At 44.4% G+C, this 14878-nt stretch overlaps 1 protein-coding gene across 2 annotated transcripts in view; it reads right to left on the reverse strand.

The window, feature by feature from the left end:
* Window positions 1-14878, reverse strand: part of CUL1 (cullin 1) — a 107237-nt gene that overhangs the window by 42112 nt on the left and 50247 nt on the right. For both annotated transcript variants that reach the window (XM_053265739.1, XM_053265740.1), the window contains exons 4-5: window positions 10430-10597; window positions 429-479 (exon numbers count right to left, since the gene is read on the reverse strand). In XM_053265739.1, coding sequence (XP_053121714.1) covers window positions 429-479; window positions 10430-10597 — 219 coding nt within the window. The remainder of the gene's footprint in view (window positions 1-428; window positions 480-10429; window positions 10598-14878) is intronic.

Here is a 14878-nt window from a genome sequence, read left to right on the forward strand (position 1 = left end):
TCAGTAATGGAAACAGCTTTCAGCAGAAACTTCTAAAAAACCTCTGGCTCTGGATGCAGTTCTCCAACAGATGCACATAGATCCACTGGTTAAGAGTACATACCTTGTAATGCTGTAGATGATTCCATTGTAGCCAATTGGAAACCCCCACCACCACCACTCCCCTAATTGTTCCCAGGATGGAGCTATGCCAAATTAAAGTTTTCTTTTGGGATGTGGTCCTGCACACATTCAGATCCTGATCAATAAGGCACTACACCCATCCATATATTATGCATATCTTCTTTTGACAGATGCTGATATCTTGCATTTACTGAAATGCCAACTCTTATTTAAGATATATGATATTTGCCATTAATCTTAATACTGATTTGTGACATATAATGCAAACCTCATAAAGCGATACAGCAATCAGTAGAAATATGTACCTGTTTATTTAGTGGCCTGAACAAACAGTCCCTCCAGGTCACCAATGCAAGCTAGGATTTAAAAAAGGAAAGGGCAATAAATATAAAAAGAGTGGTTTGTAGAATTTGCATGATAATACGTATTGAAGACAGTGATCAAAGGGGGGGGGGAAACACCTTCCTTTCAGGAACACTTTCAAAATTAGCTCATCTTCTGAAGGGCCTTGAGCATTTGCCACAATATTTCTGCGAACTACGGAGGATTCTGGGACACAGACACTGGTCATGGAAGACAGTAGCTACACTTGTTGCCCATATGGAATGAGAATATGCCCTAGAGCATGCCTAACACTGCGCTGTGGGTGAGCATTGCAGGAAAAGAGTGGGTACACCATCGTTCAGGTAACCCTGTCTGCCATTATTGTTCTTCTCAATGAGGACCACCAGAGTTCCCTGAAACACAGTTTGCAATTCACTGGCTTAAGACATACATTACTAGAGACAGTATAGGCTAACTAAGCTATCCCAGAGTCTTTCAAACACTGAATCCAAATATTCTAAATTCATACCAATCATTTCCCCTTATTTTGAGATCAGTGCCCATCACATTCCATAAATTAATAAATGTCAATGAAGACAAAATGTTTACACATACTAGCTACAAAGCAAACAGTGGCTGACATCGAGACTAATGCTGCATGTGCCAAAAAATGATCACAAACACAATGGGATAGAGACCATCTTCACCATTCCCTTTTTCTTCTGTAGCCCTCTTTGGCTCCCAAAAACAGATCCCCAAGGATGTATTCAGGAGGGACAGTAGGCTACAAAGAGAAGACAAGATCGGTGAAAAATTGCCCACCCCCCACTCCCATTGTGCACATGAAACATTTTTTGGCACACAATGTTAGTTTGGATATCAGCTAGTGGTTTTGAACTTAGAGTAGTCAACATTAAGGTCATATTCAAGGACACCACCCATAAAATGCCCATTTCCCCCCCTACCAAATGATGTATTTGGAAATCTAAACATCAAAGCACAGGAAGAACACATTAAAATCTTAAATAGCATTATTAACACTGCTAAATTTAGCCTCTTTGGGTTGTATGTACTGAAATAATGTTTCAAAAGAGAGCATGAAATGGAGAATTACAGAACCAGGAATCAGGAAAATTACTGTCAAGAAACAGGAAGGAGTACTGATAATATTACGTATTTACCTGAACAGAAGATGACTCTGAATTTAAGACAACCCCCTTAAAAATAGATATTAAATACAGGTTATAAGTGTATTACCAGAAAGGAAGAGGATTCTGAATTTAAGATGACCCCCTAACTTCTAACTTCAAATAACTTGGGAAAAGACTAGTCTTGGATTCAGATAAATACGTTACAATGCTGCAAAGCTCCACAGATGTCACACATCTCTGTGTAAAAGCCCCACAGATGTTTTTATGGATGAGAAAATGGTAACAGAACAGGAAGAGATCCTTTTATAATATAGCTGTAACACCAAGCTGATGAATTTACGAAAGGTCAGCAAAGCTACAAGCAGAGGTCTGGGGGTTTTTTGGTAGGAAATGGACATGGAAAAGTGCTGCAGTGTCAATATCAGAAAAATATGTATTTGCTTGGCCTAAATGTAAAGCAGACAACAATTGAGAAGGTTGTACTTTTAAGAGACCAGTATTTCTTCAACTTAATTACATGCAAAACACCTTTCCAGTGTTTTCTGAGTCACTGAGTTACAGAAGAAAGAACAGCATTCAACATTCTTACTTGCTCAGTGCATTATAAAGCCCCTCCCCCATGAGTGCCAACTGCTGAACAGAAAAAGAGGAGTGAAAAATTAGCATGTAGGGCAGAGGAAACCTACTCCAATCCCTTCAGTTTGTATGCACTGCCTTTATTAGCCAAATTTTGACCAAAGATATGTGCTTTACTTAAACACACTTGCTGCTATAACATCAGTCAGGGTTTGCTTGTACAGACTGGATTCTGACTTCCAGCTGAAGCATTTTTGTAGGGGGCTCAACTCAGCTCCAAGCATGGATGCTGTTGGAAGCAGTTCCCTCAGAGCAGGCCTGCTCAACGTAGGCGCCCCCTCGCATTTTTTGGACTACAACTCCCATAATCTCCTCAGATTTGGAACGTCCTCCCTGAAGAGCTTTGCCATGCTCCTTCCCCCAGTGTTTTTAAGAAACATCTCAAAACACACCTTTTTAAGGAGGCTTTTTAATGCTCCATTATTGTTTTGTTATATCTGGTAGGTTCTTTAGCTTTTTATAATTTTCAGTTTTAATTTGAACCTAATAATAATTTTTAATCTGACTTTTAAAAATTTAGTTAATTTTATTACTTTTATTGTATCTGTGTCTATCGTGTTGTTGTGAACCGCCCCGAACAGTAGTACACTGGAGGGGCGGGGTATAAATATTATAAACAAACAAACAAACAAACCCCAGCCATAGTGGCCAATAGCGAGGGATTATGGGAGTTGTAGGCCAACATCTGCAGGAGGGCCAAAGTCGAGCAGGCCTGCCTCAGAGTGTTCCCAGTGCTCAAGGCATGTTGCCTCACACTGTCCACTCATAGCTACATCACAAAGCTTTCCTGTCCCATGGTATAAACAGGTTGCTCACCTGTAATAGATGATCTGGAGGTGATCCGTTGTATTCATAAAGAATGGGTTCTGCGCCTGCACAGGGACCTCGCGGACTGATTGACTAGCTCCTCGTACCGCCTCCAACTGCCCTGCACATGATCGTGCTCTCATTAAACAAGGCAGTTGGGGCGTGTCTTCCTCAGTTTCTGCAGACCGCCAGTGATAGTTCTTTGTACTGACAATCTCTTCTGCTACTTTGATCCCATCGCCTTGATTCTGCGGGGAGGCTGGGCGGGTATTATGAATACAACGGATCACCTCCAGATCATCTGTTACAGGTGAGCAACCTGTTTATCTGGATAGTGATCCGTTGTATTCATAAAGAATGGGTGACTAGCCAGCTTCCCCTTCTGGTGGCGGGTCATCAAGGCAGGCCTCTTTTAAGAACACTACGGCCGAACTCTGCATCCTTTGACTGCCAAATGTCCAGAGCATAATGCTTTACAAATGGATGACATGTCGTCCAAGTAGCCGCTTTACAGATATCTGGCATTGGCACCCCCGCCAAATTTGCAGCCGATACTACATAAGCCCTTGTAGAATGTGCTCTTATAGAACCTGGCGGCCTCACGCCCTGAGAGTTGTACGCTATCCTTATAGCTCGTGTAATCCACTGGGAAAGTCGCTGACACGTAACCGAAGCGCCCTTAGCCTTCCCTCGATAAAGCACAAACAGTTTGTTCGTTCTCCTTATCGATTTAGTAGCCTGTAGATAGTGTAACAATGCTCTCCTCACATCCAATGAGTGCATCCTTACTTCCAACTGTGTCTGAGGGCTCTGCAAGAATGCAGGTAGCACAATATCCTCATTTATATGAAATTCTGTGACCACTTTTGGCCTAAATCTTGGATCTAGGCGCATTAAGACCTTCTGCAGGTAAATCTGGGTATAAGGGCGGTGAGCATGCATCACTGCTAACTCGCTTACCCTACGAGCCGACGTCACTGCAATTAAGAATGCCGTCTTCAACATCACTATCTTCAATGCAGCTGCCGCCAAAGGTTCAAACGGTTGCTCTGTCATTGCGTTCAAAACTAACGTCAGGTCCCATTGTTGCACGGGCCGCCTTAACAACGGTACAAATTATTTAACCCTTTCAGGAACTTTTTACTCTCAGGATGTGAAAAAACTGTTGTTCCATCCCAGCCCTTATGCTCTGCTGATATCGCCGCAAGGTGCACACGGAGAGATGCGTTTGCCAAACCAGACATCTTCAAGGTAGTCATATAAAGTAGAACTTGCTTGACCGTCGCTATCCTTGGGAAGAGCCCCTTCCGTCTTGCATAGATCTTGTATCTCTGCCACTTACTTGTATAATTACGCCTGGTTGATAGTTTTCTACTATTAAGTAGTAATTTACTCATTAACCTATTCGCCAAGCTGTCAACTTCAACGTGTCTTGTTGCGGGTGTAGTATCAGTCCCTGGTCTCGGCTTAACATGTCTGGGCAATCCGGAAACCGATGATATTGGCCACGGGACAGCCTTAGCAAGAGTGCAAAACATGGTTGCCTGGGCCGCCATGGAGTTATTAGGACCCCCTTCGTTCCATCTCGGACTGTGACAACACCCGGGAGATCAGTGGTTGTGGAGGAAACATATAAAAGGGACCCTTTGTCCAAAGATGCTGGAACGCATCACCCAGAGAGTTCTCGCCATGTCCTGCACGCGAACAAAACCTCTGACATCTTCTGTTCACAGCAGTCGCAAACAAGTCTATCTCTGGCCAGCCCCATTTCTTGAACACTGGCCGCAGATAAACCTCGTTTATCTCCCACTCGTGATGCTGGTTCTGATGTAACCTCCGGCTCAGCTCGTACGCCTGGACATTGTCCTCTCCCCTGATATGCAACGCCATGGGGAATATGTCGTGTGCAATGCACCATATCCAAATCCGCTTGCTCAGCTGACACAGGGACCGGGACACCGTCCCTCCTTGCTTGTTCAAATATGCAATGGCGGTTGTGTTGTCCAGATTTATTTGCACCATTCTCAACTGGGGTCTAAAAGCCTTCAACGCCAAGAACACAGCCAGGAGTTCCAGGTAATTTATATGCTTGCGCCTCTGCTCCAGGGTCCACTGACTCTGGACCTGATGACGGCCACAATGCGCTCCCCAACCCCAAAGGGAGGCATCTGTTGTCACCCAATGTGATGGCGCTCTGGGCTGGAACATTACCCCCGTCCGAAGATTGTTGTGCTGGGTCCACCACCGAAGAGATTCTAACACATACCCTGGAATCAGCAACAGCTTCTTTTGATTGTCTAGGTTTGGGCAAAAACTGCGCAGTTACCATAACTGGAGATCACGCATGTGTAGACGGGCATAGGCTACGGTTGAGTTGCAGGATGCCATTAACCCCAGCAGCCTTTGAATGGACTCTGCCAGGATCGCGGTGTCCTTTCGAACAAGAGTACAAGGTCTCTGATCTGTTGGTATCTGGACTCTGGTAAATATGCTCTCTTTTCCTCCAAATTCAGCACCGCGCCTATGAAATCCACCTGCCTTTGCGGGATCAATTTTGATTTTTTCCAATTCACATTGATTCCCCAAGTGTTCAGGAGCTGCAGGACTAGCTGAATCTGAGAAAGTAACTTTTCTTTGTTGCTGTTCACAATGAGCCAGTCGTCCAATAAGGATATAATATCACATCCCTTGTTCTTCAGAATGCTACAACAACTGCCATCACCTTTGTAAATACACGTGGGGCCGTAGAGAGGCCGAACGGCAAAACCATGTACTGGTATGCTATATTGCCTATTGTGAAGCGAAGGTACTTCTGGTGCCTATCGCAGATCCCCACGTAAAAATCGGCGTCCTTCAGATCCAGAGTGACAGCCCACTCTTCGTTCACCAGGAATTGTAGAATTCCCTGCAGAGTTATCATTCTGAATTTCCTCGTATCTACATAGCAATTCAGATCTCTCAAGTCCATTATCGCCCGAATCCCGCCATCCTTCTTGGGGATTTGAAAATACCTGGATTAAAACGCCCTCATTCTGTCCATCCACTGCACCTGCACTATTGCCTGTTTCTCTAGTAACACCTCTACTTCCTCTCGTAACACCTGTGTTGACCTGGTGTACTTCACACCCTGAAAAGGTAGCAAAGTCTTGAACTCTATTGCATAACCAGAGTTTATGATTTTCAGCACCCACTGATCTGATGTTATGTTGTGCCACGCTTGTACAAGCCTTGCCAATTTGATGGAAACATTGGCCACCACAAGGCTGGTGTTGGGAGCCTCGGGTACTGAACTTGGTGTTACTATGTGCCTGTGCTGTGGATGGACTTGAACTTCAAAGAGACTGTTTTGACTGCTCTTTGGCTGTTTTTTGGCCCTCTGATTTTTGGAAATAGGGCTTATTCCTTTGGTAAGGTCTATTTTGTTTTCTGTACTCCTTTCTATCCTGTCTATAAGAATAACGGTTTTGTTGTCTTCCATAGGAGAGACTACGGGATTGCTGTCCCGTCGAAGATGTAGCTGCCATAAAGGACTTTGCTGTAAACTTCATCTTCTTCCACAATTCCATCGTCCCATCCGTTGACTCTGCAAACAACCCTTTCCCATCAAAGGGTAAGTGCTCAATCTTATCTTTCATTTTGGGTTGTAAATTTGTCGATCTGAGCCACACATGGCATCGCAAAGTAATAGCCATGGCCATGGCCCGTGACTCAGTCTCAGCCGGATGTTTAAAAGTACTAAGCAAATGCCTAGTCACTACAGTTGCTTTCTCATAGGTCTGTGCCAATGCCTTCTGCAAGTAATCGGAGGACACTGACGGCGAGTCCTGGAAGAACATGTCCCAGAGGTGGTGCACGTATTGTGTCATACAGGCAGAATAATTCGCTATTTTGACAGCGAGACTAGAAGTGGAATACACTCTCCGCCCCAAAACATCGAGCTTTCTACCCTCTTTGTCTGCAGGGGTAGTGTGACGCTGACCACCCTTCATAGACACACACTCAACCACTATCGAGTTTGGATCTGGATGTCTCACAAGGTAAGTGTTCTCCTTCTCTTGTACCCGATATAAACCTTCCAACTTTCTCGAGGTGGCCGTGGATGGCTGCAGTACTTCCAACGTGGACTGAGCCACTTTTGATATAGCTGGTATCATTGGAAGAGATACTGGGTGGGTAAGCTTTGCTTTCGCCATCATATTGTATACGGGATCCTTCAGATCTAATTCTGGGAACTTAACCTCAAGGCCCAAGGCCTCCGCCATTTCCCGTATTTATGTGTGGTACACCTTCAACTCCTCTATGGGAGAAATTGAAGTTTTCGGCGCAACCTCCGAAGGGGGGTCAGGCTCACTAGGTTCAGGCAGATTACCCCCGTCAGTGTCAGATATATATGAGGTGTCCGTGTCACTACCACTACTGCTCAAAGTGTCATGCATAGAAGCCACCCTACCCCTAGGGGCTACTGTTGATCTTTTATAACAGCCTTTGGACGTCTTGTTGGTCTAGTTACGTTTGGTGCCCTCTGCGACTCTAAAGGGCACTGCTGCATGTTTGGTAGTGGCGGTATCGAACGAGGATGACAGAGTCTCTGCTGCGCCTTCCAGATTTTATATTCAGCATAGTCTGGTGGATAGATTATGTCTGGGCTAAGCCTGAATCCACAAGTATGTGTGATGTGACCAATATCCAACGACATGGCTGCAGTTACATTAGTTGGGCGCGCCAAAACAGTCACGGGCCTAGGAAGACTGTGCTGCTCAGCTGTCGGGGCCACTAGATGCCTAATTGGGCTCGCTGAAGTGGAAACGAGGCGACTCGACTCTTGTGGCCATAACGGTGCTCTCACTGGTGACAAGGATGGAGTTTTGGGAACCTCAGCGGTTGTTAATTGTTCCAATGCTTCAACAGCAGTAAAACCGTGGAAGGTCGAGCCCGATGGTGTGCCCTCACTAGACTCCAACAGAGCCATCAGCGAAGTCCTAGCCTTAGGTAGGGCCATTTCCTCTTCCAACACTGCTTCCCCAAAGTCCATAAACTCTTCTGGCCTATAGGCATCTAGAGGCGTTGCTGCTGGAGACTGAATCGGGGTCCGTGCAGGAGTCAAGACTACTGCCGTTCAGTGTCATACCGCAGGTTGCACTCCCCTCAATGTCGAAGCTGTCAATGTCGACACGCACGGAGCATTCGGCCCTTCCATGGATGCCGATTCCAGTGCCAACAGCGCTGTCGATGTCAATATTACTGGCTCCATCGATACCGATCCCGGCATCGATGCAGATTTCGGCACCACTGTCAATGCCGATGCCACTGCCGATCCCGACGCTGAGGGCGAACCGTCCGACGATGGCGAGCTCTGCAGCACCCAAGGCGACGGTGTTATCTTCAGAGTAGTGTCCCAATCCTCAGCCTCGGTTTGCAAATCCGTAGGCGAAGGAGTTCTACTCTGAATACGAGTCTTTCTGGTCTTCTTCCTAGGTGGTGAGGAATTGCCCTCCTCATCCGTGGAGGAGTAACAAGCATTCTTGTGCTTATGCCTCCTCCTCTTCACAGCTTCTGGTTGCTTAAACTCCTGCTCTGTAGTGGCTTTAGACTGCGCGCTTGCAGAGTACACTAAGAGAGGTACCGATACTGAAGACACCGTCTCGCTCGACACCGACCTCGACGTTGAGGGTCCTGATACCGAAGGTCTCAGAGTCGGGGGTCGGAGAGCGTCTTCATAAAGCGCCGCTCTCAATCTCAGTGCTCGATTTTTCAGAGTTTGTTTAGAAAAAGAGCAACAGATTTTGCAGTTCGCTGGGTTATGTTGCTCTCCCAGGCATAGCAGACAGGCGTCATGGGTATCAGTAGAAGGTAATTTCACTCGGCAGTTAGTACATCTTTTAAACGTCGTTTTAACTGCCGGCTTTGACGCCATAGTCCAATCCGCCTCATGGCAATTCTAAGCCCAAAGGCTTTATTTATTAAACCCAAAACACGTCCTTTAAACAGTCCAAAGTTGAGTACCAAAACGTTGTTCCGAATCCGTTCCAAGTCTTTTGCCGTAGTATCAAAGAATAAATTTTGAGGAGCAATCTGATCCGAGGTTTAGACGCAATAGTGGTCTAAAAGAAACTGAGGAAGACACGCCCCAACTGCCTTGTTTAATGAGAGCATGATCAGGTGCAAGGCAGTTGGAGGTGGCACGAGGAGCTAGTCAATCGGTCCGCGAGGTCCCTGCGCAGGCGCAGAACCCATTCTTTATGAATGCAACGGATCACTATCCAGATCATTGATTTATGTAAGGGATTTAATACCCCATCTTTCAGACCCAAGGAAGGAGTCAACAGAACACTCCATAAAGGGCAATCCATCACAGCCCCCCTTCCCACTGATCATAACCTTTACATGGTATTATTTTGTTTCTTTCTCAAATGCCTCAAACTATCCTATCATTGGAAAATGAAATGGAAGGGTACAACAAAAAAGAAAAGAAAAGAACCATGAACATCAGAAGGCTACAAATTTCACATTGCAAGGAAAGATGTGTTACACTGATGTTGGATGTGAATACACCTGGAGTCAAGCAGATAGGGTAGGCAAATACCACCTAATTCATGAGCTGTTGAACAGAACACCCATCAGTTCTGCAGAGACCTCTTGGCAATATTAGAAATTGTGTTCAGCTAAGAAGTGTTTGTGAAAAAACAGAGCATCTTGGTGATGCTCAGGTAAGTAAATGAAATAAAGGGACTGGCACTCATCACTATTTGTCAGCAACAGCAAAACGTAGAAACATTCACAATCCAAATACCGGGTGTATGCTTTATTTACTTCAAATCATGAATCACTTAGTCCCAGTTTCTATTTTCACTGGGGGGCAGCACTAAAACAGCATGGAGGAGGAGCTGCACAAGCCCCTCCCATACTCCACACAGACAGTCTCCAGAGTGAACAGGTCTCCATACAATCAGCCATCAAACATCAGGACCCAACGCATACATTATTCTTACATAATGCTTACATAATTCTTCTACCCATACCACTTTATGGCCGGTTCATGTTGCTGTACAAACTGAGGTCTAGTAATAACGCGAAATGCATGAGCGTACTTCACAACATGATATTTATCAATATGAGAAATGTAAGATTCAGTCAGCGAAATGCATCAAGAGGCCCACAAGACAAGGAACACAAGTGACCTTTCTTGAGTTAAAAATGCAGACTAAATTTTATAGTTGCAGATCACTGCTACTGAAATCCTTCTAAATCCAGTCCAATACATTTCCAGAAGGGATTTACATGAAGCAAAACAAAGCAACACAATATACACAATTTCTATGCCTCCCCCCTCAACCAAAAAAACCCAGCAACCTCCCCATTGAAAACTACTGGCTTTTATGAACACTTACTGAATAGATTTCATATATTCCTTTACGGCCTTCATCACACTCACGGCGAACCCAATGTCGATTGAGGTAGGCACAAATCCCATTCAGCACTTTGCTTGAAAACCTATAATCCTCCCACTGTTGAGTGTAGAATTTCAGAACACTCTCATCCATCAAGTCTTCTCCATCCTGAAAGAGAGATAAACCACCAATACAGAAAGGACATAATACAAAGCTACAAGCAACTGTTGCCCCCTTTTACATACCCACCCCCAAGTCAGGTGCACAGCTGGAGCCTGAGAAGCAACCAAGTGACACTTAAGGTTTGGTTTGCCAAGCAGAGCCTTGCTTCTGTGTTTTACACCACACTTCTTTTCCACAAGGTGTGTGGTAACTCAAGGGGAAGCCATCTTCCCATGACTTGAGGAATGGACAATCTCTGACTTCCTTCCAAGTCTCAAAGCACACTGGGAGAAAATGGTTGCCTCTTTCTGAAAGAGCTACATCTGTTGGATAGTTACCAGCTTAGTTCTGTACAAATGTGTGGCAACAGTTTGCTGGAAGGAATAAACCAAGAGTTGGGAGAATGTTTAGTGTGTGGGTCCAGTTACTGCAGAATATGTTTTGGGGGCAGTGAACAGTGACAAGCACTGTAATTCAGAAATGGAGATTGGCATCTAAATCAATGGCAAAGACACTATGAGGCACAAACCTAAGAGCTGTCTCAGAATTGTCAAAGAGGAATGTCCTCAGCTTGCCTGGCTGTTAGAACCAACAACACTGCTTCCCAAAGTGTAACTTTGCCCTTCTCATGGAAAAGTATAAGTTTTATATAAACTTATTTCTTTCCGATATGTATACCGATGTCTCACATCTGCTGGCCAAATTCTGTACAGCTGCAATTAAGACCCACAAACGATGAGTCCCAGCGCTCCCTGCAGAGATACGATCCACCCATCTCTGGCAATTTTAAAAAGACACCTGAAAACCCATCTTTTCACACAAGCTTTCTCAGTTTTTAAAAATTGTTTATTTTAATTTTATAGTTGATTTTAAACTGTTGATTTGTTTTAACTTTTGTGTGTGTTTTATGTTAACCGCCCAGAGACAAATGTTGGGTGGTATATAAGTTTGTATAATAAAATAAATAAATAAAATAAATGTGTTGGAGATGGTTAATATAGGTTCTTAATTTATTTTGCTTTTATTTTGTTAACTTATTCAATTTTATATTTTATGTAATAATTCTTAATTGTATATTTTATGTGTATGTTTATATATATGCATGCACTGGTATCAATGTTCACTTTTGGGGACTCTTGTATCTGGATTTGATCTGTGTGCTGATCTGTGATCATAATAAACTGAATTGAATTGGAAAAGCAGCTATGCCGAACAGCACCCACAGGTTCTAGAAAGAGATAAAAATGAAGTAGCCAGAAGTACAGGGTTCCGCTTGGCAAGCCAAATCCCAATTCCTCTGTGTACCAGGATCAAAAAAAGATAACAGAAACAACACAAGGCAGTATTCTCATTACATCTTCTAATTGTATGCCACTAAAAATATCTAAAGGGCAGCCTGTACAAAATCCGTATTAGTCCACCATTATCATAAACTTATTATCAAATTGTAATGCCAGGGCTTTTAAAAATCCTACAAGCATAAAAATGAAGTAAATTGTTATTTTAGAAGTTACCCAGAAGTCATCCTTCAAGTAAAATTTACAATCCAGTGCTATTTGTGTACTCACAATCACCAATCTTCCTGAATCACCAGGGACATACAAAGGTAGAAGTCAAACATTGCCATTGATCTTGGTCTTGGGTTTTCTTTTGCAAATTCTTCTATATTCATATACAAAATGATTATATAGATATGGGCTTCAAATTAACTTCTGCTACAAAAGATTTTTGTGCCTAAATCAGTCCCTTAGTCACTTGCCCTGAAGTGGTCAAAGGAATGTTTATGAAAGCAAACAAGTCCAATGCCTTTTGTTGGTTCCACTTCTGTGGGAAGGTAAGAAAGAACAGCCTCTCTCAAGAGGCTTTACCACTTTTTTTCCCTTTTTTGTTAAGCCATTAAAAACATCTCTATGGAAAGTCTCATATGTGCGTTTGCTCATCAGCCAGTGGTTGGTCCAGCATTAAACAGAAATCACTACACTTCTCTGGGATCAACATGAAATCAACACTCCAGACAATGGAGTATTAACCGATCACTCTATAAACAATCCAAGCACATTCGCCCCATCTGAGCTGCAGAGTTGTTTAACTCTAAGGTCCTAAGAAGTGCAGAACTAGCTACATATTTATTTAGCTTATTCAGGAAAACAACTTGAGGGTAAGCTGCACTGTGATTATTTTATTTCATGGAGAAGAAAGAGCCTTAAGTGCTCACAATAGATTCAGAGTGGATGTTTGCACTTTTGGCTTTGTTTTTACCTGTTAATAAAAGCAACCAAATTGGTATCTTTCAATACAGGTGGCCCTCATTATCTGCAGTTTTGGCACTTGTGGTTTCACATATCTGCCATCAGGCAATTTATACTTGGCCACATTATGTGCGGCATGTGGCTTTGCATATCTGCAATTTTTGGCAGTGCCATTCTGCCCTTACATGCTTGTGTTCTTGCTACATGTACTCATTGATTCTGAAAGGAGTTTGGAGGAGGACAGTGCAGTGCTTTGGTGTGCATGTTTAGAGTTTACCTGTGGCTAATCCCGTGTGTGGTGGCTCTCGTGAGAGCTCACAAGCAGAAGCGCCATGGTGACTGGGCAGTGGGGATTCCATATGCAAATAGGGAGGAGGAGCCTGTGAGCACAGAAGCACCATAGTGATTGGGCAGTGGGGATGCCATATGCAGATAGGGAGGAGGAGCCGTAATGGTTAAGGTCAGTTGGAATGAAACTGTTACTGGTGGGAAGATGTTCTGGATTGTAGAGGAGAGGGATAGATAGCCAGATAGCCAGTCAGACAGACGGCAGGGGTCTGCAAAAAGAGAAGTCGTGAGGGAGGAAAGAGCCCCTTCGGGAGAAGAAGGCTGCTGTTTGAATTAGATGAGGAAACAAGATGAAAGATTTGTTAACTCAGGAAGGGAGAGATAGAAAGAAAAAAAGAAGGGAGGACAAGAAAGACGGAGGGGGAAGAGGAAGTAGAGGAGAAATAAAGAGAGAAAAGAAGGAAGGGGAAGAGAGAAAGGAGGAAGGGCGAAGGACAGGCCTAAGCCTGTCAGCAGCCTGAGGGGAACGAGCGGCCATGGCAGCACCTACTGGCAGCAAGGAAGGGCCCAGTCAAGCACTGCAGCTGTTTGGGGCTACCGAGGCCAATGGTGGAGGGAGGCAGGCAGACAAGGGATGGGCCCAGAACTGTCAGCGGCCTGAGGGGAACAAGCGGCCATGGCAGTGGCAGCAGCAAGGAAGGACCCAGTCAACTGCTGCTCCTCCTGTGGGGAAGAGCAGGAGCGGGGTTCGGGTGAGGAAGTCTCTGGGGATAGGGGGCTGCAGCATGGCCAATAAGTGCCAGCAACGCTGCAGCTGTGACCAAGAGGGGTAAGGGGGATGGAAGCAATAAGATGGAGGAGGAGGAGCAGGAATGCAGCTCAAATGAGAGTGGAGAGATCTTTGAGGTGAGGGGGGCTGTGGCAAGGGGTGAGGGGAACAACCAAGTACTAGTGCGCAGATGCTCTGCGTGGGTTAAACTAGTTTATTTTTTATTTTGATAATTATAGTACTGTATTTAATTTAAATTGTAATTAAAATCCAATTTAAATGAAAGATTGATTTAATTACCCATTGAAAATTGATTCTCCTCCTTGATTCTCACACACTCTTCTGTGTATGTACTTGAATTGGATTTAATTCTGTGCTGCCTCTTTGGCCAACCACAGGCCAAGGGGCTTGTGCTGCTAAGTGCTGGACTTCAACAGTGGGGTGAGGAAACATCATGATTAAGCATTACTGGAGAAGCTGGGGGGCATTATTGGCGAGTGGGAGGGCTGAGGTAGCCAAGGTAGAGTGCTGTGCTCCATCCTTATTTCTGATTTTACCCTGTCTTTTCAGTGATTTTTTGGTCATTTTCCTGGGCTCCAGAACCTAACCCCCACCCCCCATCTCCAACTGGCTTATGGTTTCATTATCTGTGGTTTCATTATCCGGAGTTGTAGGCCAGAAAAGAACCCGTGCGAATAACGAGTGCAAATAACGAGGGCCACCTGTAATTCAGAACCCAATAATGTGAGCCTGGCAGCCCATCTACAAGGCTTAGAGCTAACTTAAAGTCTTACTGGGTACAGTAAATACTAAGAAACTCTCTGCTAACTAGGGAAAGAGGCACATTTCAAAAGGGTGATTCTCTCATATTTAGCAGAAGGAAGCCAGCCCAGCCCTTTTTAACCCTGGCATAGTATTCCTACAGCTGCTGTTCCTGGTGTCTACCTTGTGTTTTTGTTTAGACTACAAGCCCTTTGGGGG

This window comes from Hemicordylus capensis, chromosome 6, assembly GCF_027244095.1.
Source record: "Hemicordylus capensis ecotype Gifberg chromosome 6, rHemCap1.1.pri, whole genome shotgun sequence".
Taxonomy (NCBI): Eukaryota; Metazoa; Chordata; class Lepidosauria; order Squamata; family Cordylidae; genus Hemicordylus; species Hemicordylus capensis.